Raw genomic sequence first — 25,051 nt, 5'->3', positions numbered from 1 at the left:
ACCCTTCCTTAGTCTCCCCATCTTGTGTGGAAACCTATTTTTTTAGTTTCCTTTTGATTATGCATGGCAGTGACCCTAGCTTCCATTTTCATGCTCTCACAATTCTTATACAATAGTTATGTATACAGATGGCAGTGGTAGAAAATGCTTCAGAAAGTGTAGATCAATTCATCACCTACTACAAAAGTATAATGACTTTAAAAGCTTGAAATGAGTGTTTTATCTTTCAAGAATTCTCAGTCTTTTCGGCACTCTCTCAGGAGGAAACAAAACTGGATATGATTCAGTAACATATCAAATGAAATCAAACTCTATAGTCTGTGACATATTTCTGCTATGAATCCCTAAAAATGCAGGAATGTATTTTTGTTAAGCACCCATCGTGCATTGCAAATACAGACATCGCCTCTTTCTGTGTGCATATGTTGCTGCACCAAATCCAAGTGATCTTTTTGAAGACACGATAGAAAATGAATTCATGTAGATTCCATACCTTTCTTTTTGTCGTATTTTGATGAATCTTCCCCCACTATGTTTTAGTTTTACTCCGTCTCTTTAACTCAACTTAAACAATACACATGGTATGGCATCTATCAAGGACAATTCCGCACCTGGAGGAAAATGATTCAGGCTGCTTCTGTATCACTCTTGTTGCAGAATTATACCTGGACGATACCGAACATGTTTTCCTGTGCATTGCACCACAAGCCTCTAATAAGTGAATCTTTGCAGTAAAAGATTTTTCAGAAATTGACCGATTTTCATCTTGTGGCTACTGCCTGTTGTAAATTTACAATTGTCAGTTGTTTGAATCAAGCTCTAGTGATGACAAATTTAGCAGTTATAACACTATGCTGACTTCATGTAATACATGTATCTTTTTGGAGTACGGTATTGAGTTTATTGTAGTGACACCTGCGATCAAGATATGTTACTTGCAAAAGGTACTCGGTATGCTACAGACCAGCCACAAAACAAAACTGAGCACACAAACATAAGAATGTCCAATTTCAAGTTTATTGATAAAATCAGACACATATATAATCTTTTTTTTTTCTTACTTTAACAAGGCATATGTAGATAAACAAGCCTTGCATTTATGTACAAAGAGCAACACCTGCATTATTTTTTTTTTCAATTTTATTTTAGCTTTTCTTTTTTGCAATTGTGACAAAATGATTTAATCTGAGATGACACATCAACTACAGTGATAAGTACAGAGCCTGGGACCAAACACAAGTTTCTGCTCATCATTTATTGCATGAATGCATTAATCCCATCTACTCCATTTAATACTTCCGGAACTATAGAATCAATATAAAAAAAAAAATAATCTATCCTTACAGAAAAACACATTCTGATTCAAAGCAGTAATAGAAAAATGAAAGTTTTAACTAAAGACTTCAAACACTACTGCATGAAGATTTTGAGTCTTGACAATTTGAATGTCAGAAAAAAAAAATTATGCTCTTGGATACTTTGAAAATGGACAATTATTCCACTGCTATCATACTTGGTCATGAAAAGGCATAACATGACTACTTGAGGTGGTTGAAAAACTTAGTCAACTCCATACACCTGGTTTAAAAATTCTACATCTTTGACATATCTTTAAGCAGAATTAGGACGATGATGACTGCTTTCTGCTACAATGTATTTGTACCATTGTCAAAAGCTACATTGCAATCCTGATCACACAACTCAAGACGGTTGTGGTAGTCGAGTTTTACAAATCTTTGGCACTCTTTAATGGTAAGAACTCCCTTGTCCTACTGTTGAATTTTGGGAGTTCTGTGGCAACGTTTGACTGTCACGGCATATGCACCATAAATTGGGAAGGTGCTGCCCTCAAATTCATCATGTAGTTTTGCCCAATTGTAAGATCTTCATTGGCATAGTGCAATCACTGATGATCAAAGAAATCACTTGAATCATCAGGCAATCAAACTCAACCAAGATTACATTATCATTGATTACAATATTTATTGAGAGAGATAAAAAATAAGAAAAAAAGGGGGTGGGGAAGAAATAAAGTGGGCTGGTATTGTAAGTGTAAGTGTATTTTGGAGAGTTTGGTCCCAGGGAAAGTGGATTGCTCATCGCTACTACATATAAATAGAAATGACAGCTTTTTATCATCAATCAAAATCCACTGAAGCATTTGATAATATTGATCCAGAATTAACAAGAAAAAAAAGAGATGTTGGAAGATCAAGTGTAAAGGTTTGAAGCAGAAGGCAAAAAAATATAATATCATAATCCAGTGACATGTAAATCATAAAATGAGAGAGCATTGCTTACACAAACTACACACCAGCAACACCAACAATTTCACAACACAATCTCTCATAACTTATAACATACAGATTGGTACACATAGTCATGCACCAGATCTAACATTTAACAGAGAAACACTAAAAAGTACCTGCACTTAAAATGGCTCCCCTGTAATAACATTGCCCCCCCCCCCTTTCTGTAAGATATATATGGTGCATAGGAATGAACCTAAACCAAATACTGATTTAAAAAAGCAACAAAAACTTGATACTCGCTCAAGTAACTGCATTATATGTCCCTTTTTGCAATATCCACTGCATCATGCAGAGACTCCAACCCAAAGCACCATCTGATCTGGAGATTCTCCCGCCTGAAACCCCTAGCAAACGGGAGACTCAAAGTTGATGTGTGCGAAGCACGAAGTTCCTAGGGTTCTAGATGCTCTCTGGTGCTATCTTCAGGCTTATTTTTTCAACATACGATAGCAATCAGTAAGAAATCCTTTCCAACAGGAGACAAAGAGCCAGGGTGGGAGAAATTAAATCTCAAGCGGGAGAACGGGAGATTTTGCAAAAATGGGTTTTCGGCGGGAGATCTCCCGTCGAAAACGGGAGAGTTGGAGTCTCTGCATCATGTACATGTTTATTCATGCTTGGCACAATATACACTGTATCCCTTCTTTAGATGACATATCCCACAGTCCATTGCTAAGAAATCCCTCTAGAGTCCAAGCATCCATTACTGTATATGCCAAATATTTTGCGAGGTTTTTACTTTCGCGAATTTTACGAGTCGGGTGCTATTCGCAAAATTAAAGACATGCGAAAATAATGACTCTGATCCCAATATGAATGTGACGCACACACACATACATTTCTCCATTCAGTACAGTACTCCACGATCGCAAATTTAACCACTCGTGAAATCGTCGGTAAGTCCCAAATCGCAAAAATTTAGACTCGCTGCATATATGGCGCATACAGTATGTTGACACTGTGGCAGAAATATGTTTTACATTTGTACAGACGGGCGGTTCACGGCGTGTTCTTAATTCTGCATGATGTACAGGAGAACCCCACATAGTGAAGATTTAAAAACCGTGACAACTGCCTTGTTACATCGGGGTGCAAAAAACAAAGAAATACTGAGAGATGAGACCTGCAGAATCACCTTGTTGTAAGAGGGTTTTGTCACCTCTGACCTCTATTAAAACGAGGTTCCACTGTATATCAAGCAGAGCAGTCCAAAATGACACATCGACACACACATTGCAGCATGAAATTTCATTGGGCTCGTCTATCCGAAGGAGAACACGGTTACAAATGTAACATACAATGTACTATAAATCAGGCATACATTCTTGCATGATGTACAGCCAGAAAGCTCTTTCTGTGGCTGAACCGAAAAAATACTGATTATGTTCTGTGCTTTAACAGTGGTCATCAGTCACATGGTATCGCCATCACATCAGCAAGCTCTGTTTAGAGCAACTCCTGCTGCTGACTGCTTTTCGTTGTTCATTCAGGAAGTGAAAAAATGCAAACTCACCCAAATGTGCAAAGATTCTGCCATTGTTCTTTCTCTACTAATAATAAGATGCCAAATATACAATACAAACTGCTTTCAAATGGATTGAACTTATAATCAGAGATTGTTTGACAACATAATGGGAGAAAAACACTTTAAAAAAAAGACCTAACACAACAAACATTAAGATAGAGACAAAGAAACTGAGAATATCTGCACATGTAAGGTGGTCTTTTTCGGTCAAAATGCCTTGTTTTTTGCATTGTTTTTGAGTTATTTGGCAATTACTTTTTTTTTTCTCCCAAACACTATTCACTTGATAGACACAGATCAACAGCCACTTAGCATCTTTGAGCACACTTTGAACCATCAAGTACAGTCAGAGCAGGCTACAAATGCTACACACAAGTCTGCACAATCAAGGTCTTCATCACGGGTTCAGACAGCTTACTTGTGCCCATTTAAGTCGACTGAGCATAAAAACAAGTAACATTCAAACAGTTATTGTGGTGGCAATGAGTGGGAGCTTGAACGTCACATGGCTGGCACTGCAAAGGAAGATTGGATTGGGGTGGGGCAGAGAACCTCATTTAACCTGATCCATACAGGAACCTGGTGGCCTGCATATTAAATCTATGGGCATTTCAGAATTCAGTACAGAACGGGTTAAGGGCTGGCTGCCAACTGCACATCCCTCAAATTTCTCATCCTCGCGCACCGAACTGTCTGGATGATGGCAGCAAAAGCTACCGGAGGTGAGGAGGATCTCCATCCACATGAAAAGGATTTTTCATTTCCCCATAAAATCTTTCTTTTCCTCTATGTGCTGCATGGGACAATACTTGGGTTGAACTTTCAATGCCTGCATTGCAAAACAGCTCCCATGGAAATCTCACAAGTATGTCTCGGCAAATGATCAATCATGCATTTATTCAAGCACTGCAATTTGATCTAACCACACCCTCAACAAACGTGATTCTCTGACTATCAAAAATGAAAAAAAAAAAATCTATCATGCAAGATGACTGCATATTTTTTCATTATGATTATTTCTTTCTTTCTTTTTTAGTCAGTACCTTGAGAGACATGTCATTTTCACTGAAATATTAATTTCTTGTTCTGCCGAATCCTTTTTATTGTTTTGTTTTCCACTTTTTTTTTTGGGGGGGGGGGGGAGGAGGGGAGGGAGCAGAGGGGAGTATAATTTCTGGTTTTAATCAAAAGGAGGTTTCAAACTTTATTGCAGTCATTCTAAAATGATTTGACACTATATTCTCCCTTCTCTGTGGTATGATATAAAGTGCTCTGGTTCTGGGTATCTTCCATTGCAAGTGATATATGTTCTTCCTGCAGAATAGTCATACATGCACTCTCAATATTTGCACTCATGTATAAAACCTCTCTGCTCACGTGAATACTAAATATCGTTTGATTTCTTATTCCCATGATCAAATAAGCATCAAATTCATGAACTTCCAAAATGAAGAAACAAGTCTATATCTACATTCTAAAATATCTACTTTTCCCCAGTGAAATCACCACAGCGTGTAAGTTCAAGTTCATTCAAAACTTTAATGTTTGTTAATCCACCAGGTCAACTGCGATTAGCACACAAAGACTCCATAGGGCCTAACAGAGTCTAACTTTGGCATTTTAGCATCAAAGTCGATGTACAAAGCACCATACAAGACATCTGAATGAGCTCCCACATAAAAATAAAACGAAACGACAAAATCAAAGGCAAGAATCATATTTCAAATTCAATGTCTGCACTATCAACTAGTCTATCTATTAGTATATATGTGAGAAGGGTAACACATGATCATAACTACATTACTTTGAAGATTACACTTACACATCCCTTAACCATGCAGAGGTAAGGTGATTACTATCCAGTGTTTCTGAGGTAAAAGTCACTTAACGGCATGTCACTGAATAATGTTGATAAGGAAAGAGGGGTCCTTGTGAAGCATGGTAGATTTTTCCTTTCCATTCTAATCATAACATATCAGAACTACTGCATACAAGAACTTTCCAGTGCGTTAATTGTGATGCAGAGACCATTCACAAATCACACTCACAGGCTTTTCAAACAGTAAATCACACTTGATATGGCTTAAAATGACAGCTCAATTAGACAGGTCATGACTTGTCAATTGATCTATTTTCCATCATGTATGGCATCATGGAAAGATGTCTTGTATGTAGCATTTCCAAACAAATAACAGTAGGTTTATTTGAAATACTTTGCCCATTTGTACTATAAGACCTGAAGTTTGTACTACAGACCTGAAATTTGTACTACAGACCTTGAATATCACACATACCTGCTTACTTTGGGCTCTTCTTCACAGCTTATACAGAAAATTAGAACATGGATGGATTTGGTCCGATTGCGCAATAGAATTTTTGAAACACAGAACAGATAGCTATTCCAGTTTTATAAGTACATAGTTTACACTTTACCAAATTGTAGGATTAGGTCATTGGTAAATATTGGCAATATTGATATGATGGGGCCCAAGCTGTTCATATTATTCAACCACAGAAAAAAAGAAGAAGTTACAAATGGGGGGAACAACCACATGTTGTACATACAAAAGCTGTTTGATTGTAGATTGCAGTAATTTCTAGTCATTAGTCTACATTGTTAAATAATAACTCATTTACCACAATTCCATTGCAAAACCTTGGCAAGCAATCTGCACGTATCTTTGTCAGTATCTGCACATTTTTCTTGGTACAGCATTTTGCAACACCATGACATACAATATGTGTAAATTCATAAATGTATGCGAATCACTGTAATCGGGAGGTACAGCTGTTTTATTTCAAGAATGGTCAATGCATAACTTCAAACAGCACACAATTTTTCGGTAGGTAACAGCTGACCGTCGGGACAATTCTACAACGTATATCATTCAATTCACGACAGGACTGCCATAAAACAAGTCAGTATTTTAAAGGCCAAAGTCAACTTCTGTGGCTACTGACTGATTTTAAATGCGTTTGCCTAAAATTACACCCACAGTGTGGAGAGATGTATCACTAGACTGACTGATTAAATTGAATTTACTTTTCTTTTCTTTTTTTTGAATTGACATAAATTGTTTACATCTAAAGTCCATGACAGATTTGCCATCTCATGTAAGCACAAGGTATTTAACACTGAAATATCAAGTCACTTGAAAATATGGATTTGTCGGTGTTTAGGAAGCATTCTGTTATACACTCATGTTCGGCAGAAGGAGAAAACTACAGGAATTGTGAAGAAACTTATTCTTTCTGTTTATTTCACCAAAGACAACAGCAGTGACTATCATTTAGAGAATAATCTAATGTTTGTCAACCAAGATAAGCTTTGGCTGTTAAAGTTACACATTCACTAATTGCCAGAAACTACTTTGCAATGAAGTTTGTGCACAACTTACATCTTGCAGATTGATTCAGGTATTTCAGGTGAATTTACAGACAGTGCTAGAATTAAATGGAGAAAAAGAAAAAAGGTATCAGAGGGAAATGGGGACTGAGTAACTTCTATCATCTTGTGGATGTGACCACTAAGTGTTTTCATTTTTTTCCCAGCACCATTTATAAGTCCCGATGTGCATATGCTACTGTAACTACACATAATTTCTTACTTGATAATCCCTACAGCTGTCATATTTCTTGTCAGAAAAGGAAGAGATGTATCAAATCTTCCAGGAAGTCTGTTGTAATATCACGGAGATGTGGCGGAGATGCTGAAGGGCTCACTCACACACGGCTTCTCATATCCTCCTAACTGTCGAGTACTGCGGTGACGCAAGAGCAGACTATCAAGATGGGGTGGGCAGCGAGAGGCAACATGATGGTTGCACGAGTCCATTGTGTGCCACTGGCATTTGGCTGGGCCGAGGATGGTGCAACCGTGACGCCACTACCAGAGTCATCCCGACTGTTATCATTACAAACGAGGCAGTCTGGCTGAAATCTGCATATTAGAAACACTGATTTGTAACCCCTTCCTGGCGAGAATGGCCATGCACACCACTCACCAGATGCAGCACGATGGGAAAGGGGGGATGATTTAAGTGACGTACATGCTGCATTATCTCCCATGGCGGTGCTCTGGTGGAGAGGACGGCGCACCTCATGTGGTGGCGACAGATTTTTTTTCGCTCCGTCATCCAGCTTCCACGATTCCCAAATCCCCCGGGGGAGGGATGGGGACTATGCTTGGCATCGGGAATCCTTCACGGATGAGATTTCTTCCGCATGGGGAGGCAAGCTTGGTGAGATAAAAGAGGCATCACCAAACACATCTTCTCTTGGGAGGAGGCAGGCCAGGAGGAAGAGGAGGAGGAGGAAGTGATGGGAGGTGGGGGATGGGGAATGGGGGCAAGGAGGGGAAGGGGGATTTGAGATTCATCTCCCATTCATTGGTCCTATAGCTTTGCTTTAAGGTTGTTCCCTCTCCTCATATTCACCCTCCCTTCCCAAATAGCAGAAGTATAAAGCTTGGCTAATTTTGACTCATTTTCAACTATTGCTAAGAGTTTCTAATATGTATGTATAATGTGTATGCATTATTTCACATTTTGATATTGAAATGAAAAAATATATTTTTTCTTCTTTTTTAAAGTGGTAGTGTAGCAGCAATGTGTAATCAGAGTAAAATTTTAGTCTGATAAGAATGAAAAGTGTACATGGCAAACTAAAAAATGTTATAGATTTGCTTTAACTGCAGTCTTATGCTCTGAGACAAGCTAGCTAAGATCACGGATGCTCTTCACATGTACATGCAGTCAAGGTATTGTGTAAGAGTCACTTTGAGACATAATATACAGGCTTTCAAGCAATAGAGCATTTTTTGTTTTCCTTCCTTATCTTTGGAAACAAACTGCTTCATTTTTACATGATACAATCATAATGTCACACTGAATTAAGAAAGTTTATCGAAAACACCGAACACAGACTCACAAACAAAAACAGAATGATCAACATCAACAAGTTGATTATTGTACGAATGATTGAAAAATATTTGTCATTTTCTAGCACTTTATTATTTTTTTCTTTTTCATTTCTCTCATTCAAATTTTCTTTGTACATCTGTGATACAAAAATACAAATGCTGGGAAGGGCTGTTAGGGACAAGAAGAGTCACGGGAGGGGCGTGGATGGAGTTGGGGGAGGGGGGAGGGCTTAGACAAGAAGGCCTTCTTTGATGATGTCCGGTGTCAGTGAGCGATGTTAGTCATTGAAAACTTCCAGTGTTGACTGAGGGCCCTTGGGCTGCAGGTCTGGACCTGGAGTCCATTTGATTTGTGGTCCTTACTGTCCAAGCATAAATCTGTGCCTTGGTAGCGGAACATTCGTTTGCTATCTGTCTGTTCCCATTTCTGGGACAGTATGAGAGAAAAGAGAGAGAGAAAAAAAATGCAGAGTCACAAATGTAATGAGGACTTACATTTTAAAAGAATAATAAACAAGAATATATTCTTCATAGCCTTTAAGCCTTTCATTATCACATTAATGGCTGAATACTTTGATATATCATACATAGTCAGAGAGGTAGTGTGATGTTTGTGTGCCCGTACAGTATCTCCACTCCCAAGGGAACATCTAATACCAACATGACCTAGACAATGGACATCGATCCTGCAGCTACATCCAGATAAAAAACTCAAATCACAAAATTGCTCCATGATTGCTTACGCCTGTACCACCATAGCTTTAACTTTGTTGCATGATTCTTGCACTATCATGTAATCAAGTCAAATACACTGAAATTATGAAAAAAATCTTAATCCCATGGTATACAACCACGCAACATAAATGCTAATTTCACAAGGAATAAAAAAAGAACAAAGTAAATACAACACAAAACATGTTTTGAGTGATGAACATTATATGAGCTTTCATACAATAATTAGACCATTTCTTGCTGTTTGGAGAATTTTAAACAAATTAACGATCTCAAGGGTAAGAATTTTTTTTCCAATTTTCCCTTTAAACCTAACATTTTTGCTGTCAAATGACTTGTTATGTTCATTCAGTAGACTTGAAAAATTTCTAATGCAGGATTATCTTCCTTTTAGAACCTGTGCATACTGTATACGCCATATATCTAGCAAGTCTAAATTTTTGCGAATCTGAACTTCCCGACGATTTCGCAAGTGGTTAAATTCGCGATCGTGGAGTCCTGTACTGAGTGGAGAAATGTTTCCGATGTCACATTCAGAGCGTGATCAGTGTCAATATTTTGGCGTGTCTTTAAGTTCATGAATAGCACCTGACTCGCGAAATTCGCGAAAATAAAAGCCTTGTGAAATATTCAGTGTATACAGTAATACATTCCACACCAAACTACTGGCTGGCTGGCAAGCCGTATGGGGAGAAATCTAACAGACAACACATAAATTCTCGCTCACCTGGTTGGCGTTATGGGGCTGGCAGACCTGAAGTAGGATCACCGTCCCCGCCCTCTTCTCTGGCACTGTTAGACACAGGTCTGAGTGCTTTATTAGCTTGTCCTTCGTGAAGGAGAATTCCTGCAACAACAGCAAAATGACAACAAAAATGCAAACACTGGTATTGAAAATAGAAATGGTACTGCCATGAAATGTTTATCATTAGAATGTTCGTTGAACTTGCATGAAAAAAGTCAGGAATGCTTTGTTTGCCATCATTGAAAGTCCCGACAAAATTATCAACTCATGAACAAATTTGATGTGTCTGTTTGTTATTTGATAAAGAGCACAACCAGTTTGTGCATTTCCTTACATTTTCTAAATATCCTTGTGCATAATGTTGATGTACCAGTATACCCCTCGATGCCACAAAATCACAACATCATAAATAGCAATCACTATCACGTCAGTTCCACCCTCCTAAAAACCTACATTTAACATTGATACACATTTGCTGTTATGTACCTTTGTCAAAGTCAGGTACTTGCATGTTACGGATATATGTACATACATGTATGTGATTTGCTTGCAAATGACATTTGTTAAAAACTGGGTTAGCTGATAGATCATTTTGCGTTTTTAATGTCATCCTTCCGTTGACGTTGCACCTAATGAAGAATTTGCTCATGTGAAGAATCAAGGGAGATGAAATTTAAGACAACAGCTATCAAAAAAAAACAAAAACAGACAGACTGTGCTGACAAGGTTTTTCTTCAATTTTGCTGTAATTGATAGGATGCCTCGAGTTACATTTTGCGAGGAAATCTTTTTGTGATGTGATACATACAGTATATCTACTGTCGATAATATCAACTATCTCCTGTATAAAAAAAAAAAAAAATTCAGTCATTGTTTGATGAGGAATAGTTTCGAGTAACATATGTGGCTGATCTGAAAAAACATTTTCCCAATGCAACTGGCACACAACATCAAATTTCACGAAACAAGTCTAAAAAACACCCCCCCCCAAAAAAAACAAAACAAAACAAAGAAAACATTTCTCTGAATGTTACAGGCATATAACTTTCAATCAAATCAGGGGACTCTTAGGTCCTTGTCTTCTATTGTTATCATAACCAATCTAAATCATATGGCCAATCTGAACTCAATTTACCCCATATTACAGGCATTAAATACAACATTTACGTATATACAAAACTAATCTGACATACTTCCCAACTAGTCACAGGTAAACAACATTTAATCACATCAAGCTAATCTGAAATCTACTTCCCTGAATGATACAGCCACACAACATTTCAACGTATGAGACAAATATGAAATCTGATGCCGCCTGTGTGTTACAGGTATATAACATTTCACGATATGTCAGGACAGGCTCATCTGATATTCGATTCTCTTTAATGTTCCAGGCATACAACATCACCTTATTTGATGCCAATTTGAAACTCACTTCTCCCAGTCTGACTATGACAGGCATACAACATTAAATTATATGAGGCTAATCTGAAATTCCCTTTTTCCCAATGCTGCAGCCATACAACATGTCATTTTATGAGACTTATCTGAAATCCACTTCCCCAAATGTTATAGGCATACAACATTTTATCATAATTATCAGGCAAATCTGAAATCCACCTCCCTAAACGTTAAAGACTTATGGCATCTAATCTACATGAAGAATGAAGCATTACAATGAATGAGTCATAATACGCCATTCACAAAAAACAAAGACAAAAAAAACAAAAACAAAAATTCTTGTCAGGGTCATTGCCCTGTCTTTAATAATCGTGCAATATCTGGTTAAGTAAAATGTGCTTAGATTATCCCCTGGTGAGCATTCTTGGGTTGACTTTAACTCTGAATGACTCAGCACTCTTTGCAGTCACCAACTTTACTTTTCAGTCTCAAGTCATTCATGACTCATAGACATGTACGATTAGCTTATAGGCTGCCTAAAGAATGTACAACATATTGTTCATAAATTATGACGAGCACAAGTCTGTCTAGACAGCCATGAATTAACAAGAACAGAAATAATATAAATGACAAAGCAATGTCGCAACAATATTGCCCTCACAATTAATCCATAAGAGACGTATACTAAACACTTCAAAAGGCTGCTGACGAGAAAAGATTTGTCAGGCTCCAGACTGCAAATGTGACAGAAATATGACTGAAATAAATCATCGAACCACCTTATGTAACAAACGACGGATGAGATCTATAATTGACCTGTGTTCTTCATTTCTCTGTAGTCTATCATGACTATGATTATGTTCTTTGAGCACAGCCATCTTGCTAGCTGGTTATGTAAGGCATAATGAGCAGGATTAGCTCTGAGATTATCCCCGAGAGTGCATTGACCCCTCTTAGCTTACCTGATTTCCCCCGCTGTTGTGGCACTCGTAGAGTCCTAGCGTGCCCTGGTGTACGTGGCCTAATGTGTCCATACACATTGCACCTTGCTGAATGGAGCCAAACGCTACATCCTGCTTATCGGGGACTCTGGGAAGCAACAGTGAAGAAGAAGGAAATAAAACAAATGAAAGAAAAACATAAGTCATCAAGGAAGATTTTTTTATTTTGTTGGGGGGGGGGGGGGGGGAGATGTAGCTTCACTTATTATGTTAGCCCTTGGGCACTGCCTCGCCGGTTCACGTAGACGCCACCACAAATATTACAGTGGCACCACTTTGGTCTGTATCAAAACTTCACAGAAAGGAAAAAACAAACAAGACAAAAACAACAAAGTGAAAGTCTAATTGTGTGACAGCTAGCTTCCTTGATGTGATGTGCCTGTGATTGACACAAGGTTTCTTCTACCTGCACGGGTGACAACCTAATTGTCTCTAGCAAAACATTACAGGGTATGGGGGCTGGGAGGAGGTTCTGAGCCAAAATTGGCAACTTTTATTCAAGATATACTGACTTCTCATGAGATGATACTGTTCAATTCACAGTCATAATAAGACATCAGCATTCTAAATTCAACCCTTTTGTTACTGCACAGCCAGATATTATGATTTTTTTTTGCAAATTGGAGCCAACAGCCTTTTTTTGTGGAATGAAATTTCAACGAATTGCCACTGGCATTCAAAACATATAGTGCAGACAAGAACTTTGCGTGCATTCTTATTTCGCAAATCATGGTTCTCCCAAAATTTGCAAACATCCATCCTTTTACAGCATACAGTAAATAACAGATGCTTGAGGAGACTAAGGCAATGATATACAAAGACAATGATTCCTTTGTTTCTTACGATCATACACAGGGGTTCGATTGAGGAAATGTTTTTGGTGCGTGCTTTCATCACAAGCACAAATTACCACAGCAAAATACTACTATTACCAGTGATCATAAACAAGTGCATCAAAAACAACATTTATCAAACGGCCCACACTTGCAGGTAGCTGATACCTGACAAAGTCGTGCTTAGAATCATGTTATTTCTTATGCTTTGTTGTTGTTGTTGTTGTTGTTGTTGTTTTCAGTCACTGGCACCACATTGTTGTTAGAACTGAAGTCAGGTCAAACAGATCTGGGTGAAAGATTAGCAACTCATCCTCACCCACAACTTGCCCTCAAGGCAGACACTACCCCATTGATTATATGCAGTGCCCAAGAGTCTGCACATTTGCACAGACTCACACGTCACTGAAGAGAATCAACGGAACTCGGATGCTTCACCTCTTCAACCAAAATTTTGTAAAGGATTTTGTGTTCTTTCTCTTTTTCCCCCCCTTTTTTTTGTCATGTAAAATAATTGTTGAAGTTCTTGGTAGATTTGCAGATGATGGAATGCTTTTACAGGTGCACTAGAACAGCATCAAATCTCTCCCCAACCCCCCCCCCCCCCCCCACACACACACACACATGCAGAGCATTCAAGCAAAGCAAAATCTAATTTGTAATTGAAAAAAGCATTGGCAATGAAGATGCTTAGACTCTGCCTACATCAAAATATGAAAGTAATCCCCATTCACCTCCCCCTCCATCTCCCTTCGCCCCTCACCCCAATCCAACGGCATCAATTTCTTCGCGGTTTGGGGGTCCTCACCTTAATTCTGGATAAACGTTTTCAAGGTACCACTTGAAAGGCTTGCACCTCAGCCTTTCTCTCAGCTCCAGTCTACCTTGGATACTGTGAAGGAAAGAAAGACAGAGAGAAAGCGAGAGAAGAAAGAAAAAAAAAATAGTGATCGCAATCACGGACTCTTGAATCGAGTTCGATGGAAGATATTGACTTAAATTGTCACCTCTCTCCTCCAGAACCAGCCTGATTGGGGGGTAAAAATAGCATCAAGAATGGATTATTGACGGCGGAGCAGCAGACAGGCATTCGCTCCTCCTAGAACAGAGTGAAGACTGAATGCCTTTCTGTCACTAAAGGCTGACAAATATACCTGAGCCATGTTTTTGCGTACAGAAGTAAGCAGCTATCATTTAGCGGTAGCTAGGTAAAAAGCAATAGGCTGTAAGCATTTGGATCACCATCTTGATAGTGCAACTGGTAACACTAAAAACAATTCCCCAACACACTGAGAAAGAGACATACAAATCTGTCTTCAAATCACATCAAGAAATGGATACTATAAGGTTAAAAGAAGTGAGCACTTTTCTCTCAGTTATCACAAATTTGTCAATAAAAGGAACTTTTGTGTTGATCATATCACTAGAAAAAAACATATAAAGATCTACACATAAGTACAAAGTATGCACATACAAAATCAGCAATGATAGTAGAACACCAAGCATGTCTGATTATCTAATGTCTTTAATATGAAGTCGTGATTTCAAGTTGAGCTACATCGATGAGAAAGTGTGCAAACTCAATGACTTCATTACTCACACATAGTTCTGATAACTGATAAAAGCCTAGACACAACATCTTATGAAGCTTAACCGATCGCAATGAGGAATTTAAAATAGTTGTCCCAAATCTAGATCTCATTTTATGTTACACAGCCACTGCAACTGACAGAGATACAGGAGCAGAGGCTGCCTGCCTTGCAAACAGTCTAATTAGTATCCAGTCAGCTGTCAGCATATGTGATACTCGTTGCCATGATAATTGCAATTATTGGCAATTACTGTAATTTATGACAATTACGAGCCTCTTCATACATCGAAGGGCACACTTCCAATTATTGCTGACATTCAGCGCAGAGGGTCTTACTTTCCATAAGGTACATTTCTGGCAGAAGGCACGGCAGCATAATAAAATTCTCTAAATTCGTCCATCCACACTTCAGCGGCTCTTCTCGTGTTCCTGCACATGTAAATGAAAAGTACAAACACATTTATCACTGCAATGCATCGCACAGAGCACTTTGACAGAGTTAAATATCACAGTTGCTACCATATATCATCTCTCACGAAAGCGCCTTCATATGGCTAGAAGTGACTTCATGTTTTAAGTGCCCTCTGGTGATTTTACTTATTTTCTCTTTTGACATATGAGCAAACAAATGCATGGTGTCTGTAGCATCATATGCATGAATCCTAATATTTGTATTGCTATCAAAAGAGATTGAGTTCATGTCTACAATGAGTACATTTTCTTCGACGTCAAAATGGTACTCTTGTAGAGAAAAACATATAAAGTGAGAGAAAATGGTGGGCATGACATATATCTTCAAGATTTAAGTAACTCACTGATGATCTGGCAGGTTTCCTGATTTTTTTTTTCTAAGGCCTATAAATGATGAATGAATAGTGAAAATATCATAGAGCAAACAAATTTAGATATCTTTTGAATGTATATATCCTCATTTGATCTTGAGACCTACACTTTGAAATGAAAATGAGAGAAAAAAAGTCAATATGAATACGACTGTCATGGAAACGACACAAATATGACACAAATATGACATCATAATACTTCAGATATTGAGCTGGTGCCCTATCACACTCCTAATTCAGAGGAATAGAAATAAATTATAGTTGCTGAAGACTTATAGTACTTCAGAGGTGGCAATAACTGGTTTTTCTTTCAAAAATACAATGTCCAAGTTTAGAAATTTGTATATCCATACAGCTGTACGTGATAAGAGTCTGGGTGCAATGGATGTTTTTATGTAGCTGTTTTGATAATGTTATCTAAAAGCAGGTTCTTGAAGAGGAATTTGGGGTAAACTATATGTGGGATACTATCATGACCAATAATTTCAGAAACACCTGAAATTTGTTTCTTATATGAGTCACTACTTTGGTCATATTTTAGCGACTTTTTGGTGATCATCTGCCTGCCTACTTCTTTCAACATTTATGCAAGAAGCAAAGTGTAAGGGAGGTGACATGAAAACATGGGCAAAATGGAAAATCTGTACGCCACAGTACTGTGACACGTTACTCTGTTTTGGAGAAACATTTCTACCATTAGCTATCTTATAATGCCCAGAATGGTCCACATCTTAAAATTTTAGCATGCTGCAAGCTCTGAATGTGAGAATATTGAGGAAACTCATGGGCACATAGTGCACAATATTTCACGACTTATTCCATTCGATGCTCTCTCTTGAGGTTTGCCTACAAATTTTCTAAGGACAGTAGTTTTACTTTTCTCAAGTTTGGCACATGCTTTTCACATGTCTTATTACATTTTATGTTGAACTTGTTATCAATTCTTGAAGATGTTGCATAGCATGCTTAATTGCTGACTTTTGAGGATATTGCACAAGAATTTGAGGATGGTGCAGCAACATGCTCAAACCCCTTGTGGACACCCTGAATACAATTTTCAAACCTTAAAGGTCCAGTTTATCTTTGGGAGCAATGATGTTAAAAATGTTTAAAAAAAATCACATTTGATGGATGTGTGTAGGTCTGTTGTATCACAAAACATCCTACCACATGAAATTTTTGCAATAAAGCCTAAAATATAAGGAGATATCAATATTTTTCTCAATAAACCATAACTGTAGACGGTTTAGTCTGGAAGCATTCTTATCACTATTGTTCACATTTTGTGTATTTAACAATACTTAACATCGATTATATGGATTCAAATTTTTACTTCGGTTGTTTCAATCCCTAACTCACATTTTAGAACTATTTGGAAGCACTAACGCTGGGTTTTTGTTTCATCTGCAAATTGTAAATTATGCCTTTAAACTACAAATCACATGTATTCATCGAAAGAGCAAATGGAGACACAGGGTGAGAAACTTGTCGTGGTGAAGCACTAAAGTGAAGCGTGTTCTTCTCGAGCGGACACACAGGCAATACTGTAAAACCAGAAGGATTCACGCGCATGAAATCTCTGCAAATTTTGCAAGGAGCCAAGATAGGCGGGAATAAAATGCTCACAAAAGTTTTTGTCTGTACACAACGCACTAAATGCCAGTCGCAAATTCGTGAAAGTCTTATGCTGCGAAAAATGCCGTCAGCTCCAATATGCAAAAGTTTCAGGGTGTGAATGTTTGTGGTTTTTAATACATTATGAGAACTATGTAGAGAGTAAAGAGGTATAACCGAGAGCTTTGCTAAACATAACAGCTGATGATATATGGCATGCCCCTTCAGAGACTCATTTACAAAGTTATGATGAAGGTCTAATGCAGAAATACCCTGATGTGCAGGCAAGGAGATGAATCATCCATCAATCGTGCAACAATCCGAGGCTCAGGCTAAAGGCAATCTCTACAGCAGCCATATCACTCAGGGAGTAATGTCAAAATTGTGATGATCTACTGATTTCCAATTGCCAATTTGGATTGGGGGGGGGGGTGAGAGAGAATGCAGCTTGATTTATAACTTAATCAAGACAATTTGAAAGTCTTGGAATAGAAGGCTAGCACGTTTCAGATCGATGAGTTAATCTGCAGTTCTCCATCTGCACCCACAGTGCCTCAGCGAATATGACCTATGACCCCCTGCACATGAGGGCATGCCATTTTGCGACTGTCAACGCAAACAATGGAAACTGGCAGGCATACAGCAGAATGTCTGCTGGAATGAAAGTACACTGAGAGGCTTGTTCCCCCCCTGGAGAAGGCTGCATTGCAGCAGGAGGCACCTGTGGGTCTGCACGGAAACACTGAGTGATTTCAGACTTACAGACGCAATTGTTTAAAATCACGTTCAGAAATGGGCTCCAAGATAATGAGGTTATTTTCATCAGTTTGGAAGCACATTGAACCATAGATGCTCCTCCCAATTGGTTCCCCTAATTACATTTGGCAAAGCGTGGTCTGGCCGTGTTTTCCAATCGATTCTGGGTGCAAGTCTGAAATCTGAATCGCTTGACCTCTAAAGTACATTGGAGGAGGCAGAGCTAGGCTTGATTTCCGTATCACTTCTGCCAGTAAAGCACGCACTCTGGGGTATGTTTGTGTGGTGCACGCGTGTTCGTACAGACTCTTGCACGCATGTGTACTGGGAGCTGCCAGTTTGATTGACAGGCAACGTGGCTTCCGACAGTTTCATTTTACGCAATATCATTGGCGGTTTGCGCTAGCATTTGAAACACTCCTGTGTCTCTCTCTCTGAAAAAAAAAAAGCTTGTTAAAACTGTGCAATCATAAACAAGAATATTCCTAGTCTGAAACCCTTCACTGTGTGCTACCAGGATGTAAGCCTCCATCAGAAACCCTCCTACTCCAGTTTATAGGGTGTACCTTTGCCATCCTATATAAAACTGAGTAGCCAGAGAAGCTCAAGGAGTAGTCGGGGTATGAAAGACAAGAAAGAAAAAGAAAAAGAAATAAAAAATGATGCTAGTGCCCTTCCAGTGGAAATGGTAAATGAAATTTCTGAAACCGTCTCTCCATGTATGATAATTCATGCCGGTGCTAAACATCAGTATCCTCACAACAGTCCTTAGCATGCAGGCTGGGCACAACTTCCTTTTCAGATGTCATAACTGCTAATGCCCCAGTCACATATAAACACGGATGCTCAAGGATCTACACGGTGATCCGGGGAGATCCGGGGACGTCCAGGGAGATCCGGGGAGATCCGGGATTTTGGTATGATTGTACACACGGTATCAACACGGCAGCTACATGGATAAGGCCGGAAGAGCGCGGCGTCTACACGGACAAACACGGCATCTACACGGATCAACACGGCAGCTACACGGCAGCCACACGGACCACCCCGGATTGCTCTGCCAACACGGCAATCCCCAGATGACGCCGGATGTTTTTGACCTCCAAAAGTTGCTGTGTTGGCCTCCCGGCGTCAACACGGATCTCTCCCCGGATCAGATCCCAGGTGGTCCGGGGTGATCCGGGATGTCTATGTGACTGGGGCATTAGCGTGTCTGCTTGAGAGTGGTCACAGTCCATACCCGTAAAATTCTATCTGCCCCCTTGCAAATAATGGAGGCAGGAGAAGAGAATTCTCACCAAGGGACAAATACTGTAAAAGTGGAAATTTTCATGGTGTTGAAATTTTCGCACATTTTGCGCAACCAAAAACTAGCATGAAAATAAAAGCACGTACATATTTTTGCTTGCCTTATGTACAAGTAATTGATGTCTTGATTCCACGGAATTAAAAGCACGCGAAACTCTTCTTTCCCTGCTGAGCGCGAAAATATCCACTTTTACAAAATATCAATTCTACAGCAGCACTGCTATTCCAAGCTACCAATAAAATCTTATGCAGCAAACTCACCAACGGTTACTACTCAAACAGATGTATACTATTGACTGCCACTGGTAGCATGCAAAATACCTCAAGAATGCACAATATGCAGTTAGCTTTGGTATTTTTTTAAAATGGACTACCTGGTATATTTACTTTCCCAGTGGCTAACAAATTACAAAAATATATCAGACTGAAGAATGGCAGGGTACTTTAAAGTGGAAATTTTCGCGGTGTTGAAATTTTCGCGCATTTCGCGCAACCAGAAAACTGCCGTGAAAATAAAAATACGCGAATAGTTTTGCTTGCCATTACATTGTATTATGTTCCAGTAGTTAGTGTCTTGATTCCGCGGTATTAAAAACGCGCGAAACTCTTTTAACCCCGCCGAACGCGAAAAATTAGTCACGCGGATATATCCACTTTTACAGTAATACAGTGGGTGGTGTCCGAAGCTCTGTAGCAGTAATGGAAATTTGTGCCAAAACGTGGCACAATACAAGCTCAGCAAAGACACTTTTCAAAACCTCTTCACAGACCTCTTCAGAGCCCTGTGCAATTCAGTTGATGGATTGAGGAGTCGGCTTGTTTCAGCTGAGATGTAAACCTATCTCTTTTGTCTATCAGGAAGGATTACCATGTATCCCCATTCATCATCATAATCGTGTAGCCGACTAAGGCCATTTTCACACCGGTCGAGGAACAAAATTGCACCACTAAATTACAATTAGGATTACAATCATCATTCATACACACGACTGAGACAGGTTTAACGGCTTTTCCAGTTTTAATTTTAGAGTAAGGTGAGGAGGTGTGGCTTCTTTGCAAGTTCCCATCAATCACTCTTAAAGCCTTATAATCGTTGCGAGTGGTTTGTGCGGCATGGAGACGAATGCAACACGCTGCCTCCCCCATTCTGTATCAAATGTAGTGACACGAATGAGAATATTGCTGGCTCAATGGGTCAGCGAACAGCACTCTAGACTACATATCTCCTGACCCAAAATGGCTGTCTGAGCCACGAGAGCTTCCGAATGGACGCACACTCTCAGTGCCCATGCGCATGAAGAGAGGCCAAAAGAGCCACGCGTTTTCTGGCCTCTCTCCTCCAATCACTGCAGCTCGCGGTCACAATGTTTGTATATGATGCGTACACACACATGCACACACACACACACGTGTCTCAGTGGCAGCACTGTCCCAGACGTTTATGGATATAGCACCGAGTCTGGCATTGCGCAATTGCATGCAACAAACTTCGGCCGTTCGGGAGTTTACGTACCATTGGGGATGACGATTGTCCGACTTTAAGCGGCATGCAGCACATGCTTTGACTGCAGTGTGGGGATTTCACGAGTACAGTTTTTCTGCGGAAGTGGTTGACAGGTCACTGTAAACTTTGCCCCCCAAAACATGATTGGAGGCCAATCCGTACACATGACTATTTTGTTCAGTAATTCTGGAAAATCGTGATTGGAAAACACCTATGGACTGTCACTGAACTCACTACTACAGTGTGTCTCTAAAAAAAGTAAACCCAACTTCAACAGCAAATTTTCAGAAAACTATAAAATATTTGCACATTATTTTTTCATGGTTAGATAGTTTCATAAGTCCTCTATCCAATGATACCACGTAGGTTATGTAATTCTCATGCATGACTGAGCATGATTCAACTTAGTAAATGGGTGTGAAATCATCACTGTGGCAAGTTATTTCTTGCTATTGTCATGCATTCAGGGCATATTTGAAGTTAAATTTTTGTCACATGTTAGGCCTATGATTACATAACAACTTCAGCAAAGGTTGCTCCTGACACATTCACACTTCACATGCTTTCCAAACATGGTACAGTTGAGCAGAGAGTATTCCTGGTAACTCGATAACAGGAAACAAGAAGTTTCGTGGAAGTTCAAGAGGCTTTACGGGTGCAGTTCCCCGACAGGCAGCCTCCAACAAAAAGAGCCATCTGGTACAATGTGAAAAAGTATGCTGATCACGGAACTTGCCACAGTGATGATTTCACACCCATTCACTAAGTTGAATCATGCTCAGTCATGCATGAGAGTTACATAACCTACGTGGTATCATTGGATAGAGGACTTATTGGACTATCTAACCATGAAAAAATAATGTGCAAATATTTTATAGTTTTCTGAAAATTTGCCATTGAAGTTGGGTTTACTTTTTTTAGAGACACCCTGTAGAATTACAACCCAAACTACCCTCTGTAATTCCAGTTTGCATACACTAGGCCAAAATGCGTCATTTGAATCATGATTCTTCTCATCATGATTGTATTGATACATCATTAGAATCGCGATTCAAATTACTCATTCTCGGTACATGTGAAAACAGCCTTGGATGTGCTTATGAATGCCCAAACTAATATGCACACATAGCATTGTGAGATGAGATATATATTCTTGTAAATGCAGGCAAATTACCACATACCGACATCATCAACAGTCACGGCATATTTATATTTGAGAGAAAATAAAAAGGCTAGTCAAAGTGAAAAAAATGCTTATGATACTGGAAAATAATTTTTGCTTTTCATGGTTTTTATAGACTGAAACAATAGAATCTTAATCTATTGCAATATGAGTCTCTGGCAGTGTAGTATGTGCTAAATTTTGAGTGCTTTTCAAAGCAGAAAGATACTGCAATCTTGGATTTTCATCGTTTGTACTGATGGATTCTCTTGTCAAGTGTAAGAAACAACAACTGGGCAAAATATAATGCAGGCATGATCGATGAGAGAGTAAGAGGAAATCAAAATGAGTTCTGTGGATATTTCACGAGAAGAGAGTTTTTTTTTTTTTTCTTTTTTTTTCCGGGGGGGGGGGGGGGGGGGGGGGAACCCAGTCTCGTGTTTATTGTTCCTCAAGCTTCATACATTACTAAACGTGGCAGAAAAGATTTCTAGGGTCAAATGATAGCAGGCATCAGCCACGGCACTACCCCAAGAGTACGACATTATTGCTCTCGGCTGAATCTGGTATACGATGACAGACTGGGAAGGTGTTCACAATGATGCATGTATTCCGCACTAGCAGCAAACTCATCCACAAATTTCATGTGGAAATGTGAAATGTGATCGCGAGCGAATTGAAAATTATTTTTGTACGTTTCAGGCAAGGGACTGCTGCTGCAGTGAAAAAACAAAAAACAAAACAAAACAAAACAAACCCCACCCCAAAAAAACCCCAAACAAACAAAACATGAGTCATGTAAACAATGGGGAAGCAATTTGCCTTAGCAAAATCAAATGCCATGTTACATGAATGTTATGTTGTGTAGTTATTTCTCTTTTTTCCCCTTAATCTGTCTCCTTTTTTTGTCGTTGCTTACAACAGCGAATCAATTAGCTAATGAACTGCGTGTTCACTCATCCCATACACACATAATCAATCAAATCATTCAGTATTCATGATATCAGAATCTGTATTATATAAATTCATCGACCATGTATTTTATTAAGAGTAGGCCTATGAAAAGCAAGCAGCTCTATTCATAATGCTACTCTGCACGCTAATACTACAACTGCTGCTACTCACTTTTAATACCACTAAATACTACTACAGAAATAAACACATAAATTAATCAACTTTAAATGACAAGTTATGACGTCACCACAGCTCACATTCGTCCTGAAGTCTTTTCTGTTTTGAGCTAAGGGTCTGGATAGCACACAGCTCTTGAGATACCACAGTGGGAGTTGTTTTGTGGGTGCATTCCCCGTGCGGCTTACCTCGCAAACACATTGCCGCTGCCCCCTGGGAAGGTGTATGGATGCTGTTTTCGGAAGACATGCCCCACCCGGCTGCAGGGGATGATCTCGAGGCTGCCCCCGCACTGCCACACTCGGAAAGAAATTTCTGGGGGGAGACAAATACATTGAATGAGTGAACGAATAGTGACAATGATGATAATGATGATTCAGATGGTTCAGATGTTGCTGATGACAGTAAATGCTTCTGATAAAAATAAATACTATCATCAACATCATCCTCTTGACAATATTAATAATACACATCGCATTTGAAGAGAGGACTTATAGGTTAGACGTCTTCATTTGCTGAGCATGGTAGACGGTCTGGAAAAGATAATTATTGACTTAATAAGGCAAAAAGAGAGAGAGAGAGAGAGAAAGAAAATAGTCATCTCGTTAAGTTATATTAGCTGTATCAGAAAGTTGGCAGATCCATAGCTCACTCTGGCATGCATATTTGAGATGGAAGGAATGCAATTGTTTTAAATTATGAAGGCACGCTCATTATGATGATTGGGAGCCAAACAAGTTTGATGCATTTTTGTATTATGTTGTTCTTGTCATTTTTTCCATCAGGGCGGTATGTACAAATTGGTATCGCACTGTTTACACCATGGAGCTAACACTTCTGGTCTACACCGGAGGTGTTATTGTCTACAAACATCCTGTCAACAACTGGACTGCTACATCTGCAGTCTGTATAGAAGGTTAATTCTTATATCATTAAAGTGTGAGGTAAGTCATAAAAAAAAACCAATAATATGGATGGATTTTTGCATCCTGATAGATGGCTTTGTGTGTGTGTCAGTGTCTACACACAGAAATCAATCGTGTCGTGAAAATTGATTTTTGAAAACCATAAACTTTGGGGGGTGTGTGTGAAGAAGCCTGATAAAGACTGGAAAAAAAAAGTTCACTGCCAAGAGAGTCATAACCCTTTCCTCCATCCTCTTGATGGCGTTGCATATCACTGAAACATCCTCCACCTTCTCCTCCTTCTCCCCTCCTTGTTGCACTCCCTTTAAAAGACAAGTTCACCTTTATAGACACGTGGATTGAGTGAATGCAGCAACTTTAATAGAACACATCAGCAAGAGTTTGAGGAAAATCAGATAATCCGTTTAAAAGTTATGAATTTTTGAAGTTTCTGCATGGTCACTGCTGGATGAGAAGACTACTACAGCTTGTAATGTCACATGAGTACAAAGATATGAAGGAAATATAAGGACAATTCAAGATATTTTCACTTTTCTCGCGTAATAAAAGAACACTTGACTTCCCTCTTTCAGAAGGCAAGGGAAATGATATTACCCTTAACATACGTCAATGACGAGTCGAGGAAATGTGCACTTTTTTTCAAAAAGTAAAATTTTGTGAAATTCTCTTAATATTTTCCTTATATCGTTGTACGCATGTGACATCATACACTCAAGTAGTCTTCTCCTTCAGCAGTGACTGTGCAGA

General features: G+C 39.1%; 1 protein-coding gene across 1 annotated transcript in view; it reads right to left on the bottom strand.

The window, feature by feature from the left end:
- Window positions 1-8,636: 8,636 nt before the first annotated feature.
- The window catches only part of LOC139736221 (polypeptide N-acetylgalactosaminyltransferase 2-like), a 111,854-nt gene continuing 95,439 nt past the window's right edge, over window positions 8,637-25,051 (bottom strand). The window contains exons 9-14 of the mRNA XM_071646955.1: window positions 23,567-23,693; window positions 15,398-15,490; window positions 14,279-14,362; window positions 12,599-12,725; window positions 10,218-10,337; window positions 8,637-9,185 (exon numbers count right to left, since the gene is read on the bottom strand). Of these exons, the coding sequence (XP_071503056.1) occupies window positions 9,024-9,185; window positions 10,218-10,337; window positions 12,599-12,725; window positions 14,279-14,362; window positions 15,398-15,490; window positions 23,567-23,693 (713 nt within the window). The 3' untranslated portion in view covers window positions 8,637-9,023. The remainder of the gene's footprint in view (window positions 9,186-10,217; window positions 10,338-12,598; window positions 12,726-14,278; window positions 14,363-15,397; window positions 15,491-23,566; window positions 23,694-25,051) is intronic.

The sequence above is a fragment of the Diadema antillarum genome, unplaced genomic scaffold (genome assembly GCF_040938485.1).
Source record: "Diadema antillarum isolate AM-2024a unplaced genomic scaffold, OU_Dant_1.0 seq00000633_RagTag, whole genome shotgun sequence".
Lineage (NCBI taxonomy): Eukaryota > Metazoa > Echinodermata > Echinoidea > Diadematoida > Diadematidae > Diadema > Diadema antillarum.
This window is presented reverse-complemented; position numbering and strand designations above follow the sequence as displayed.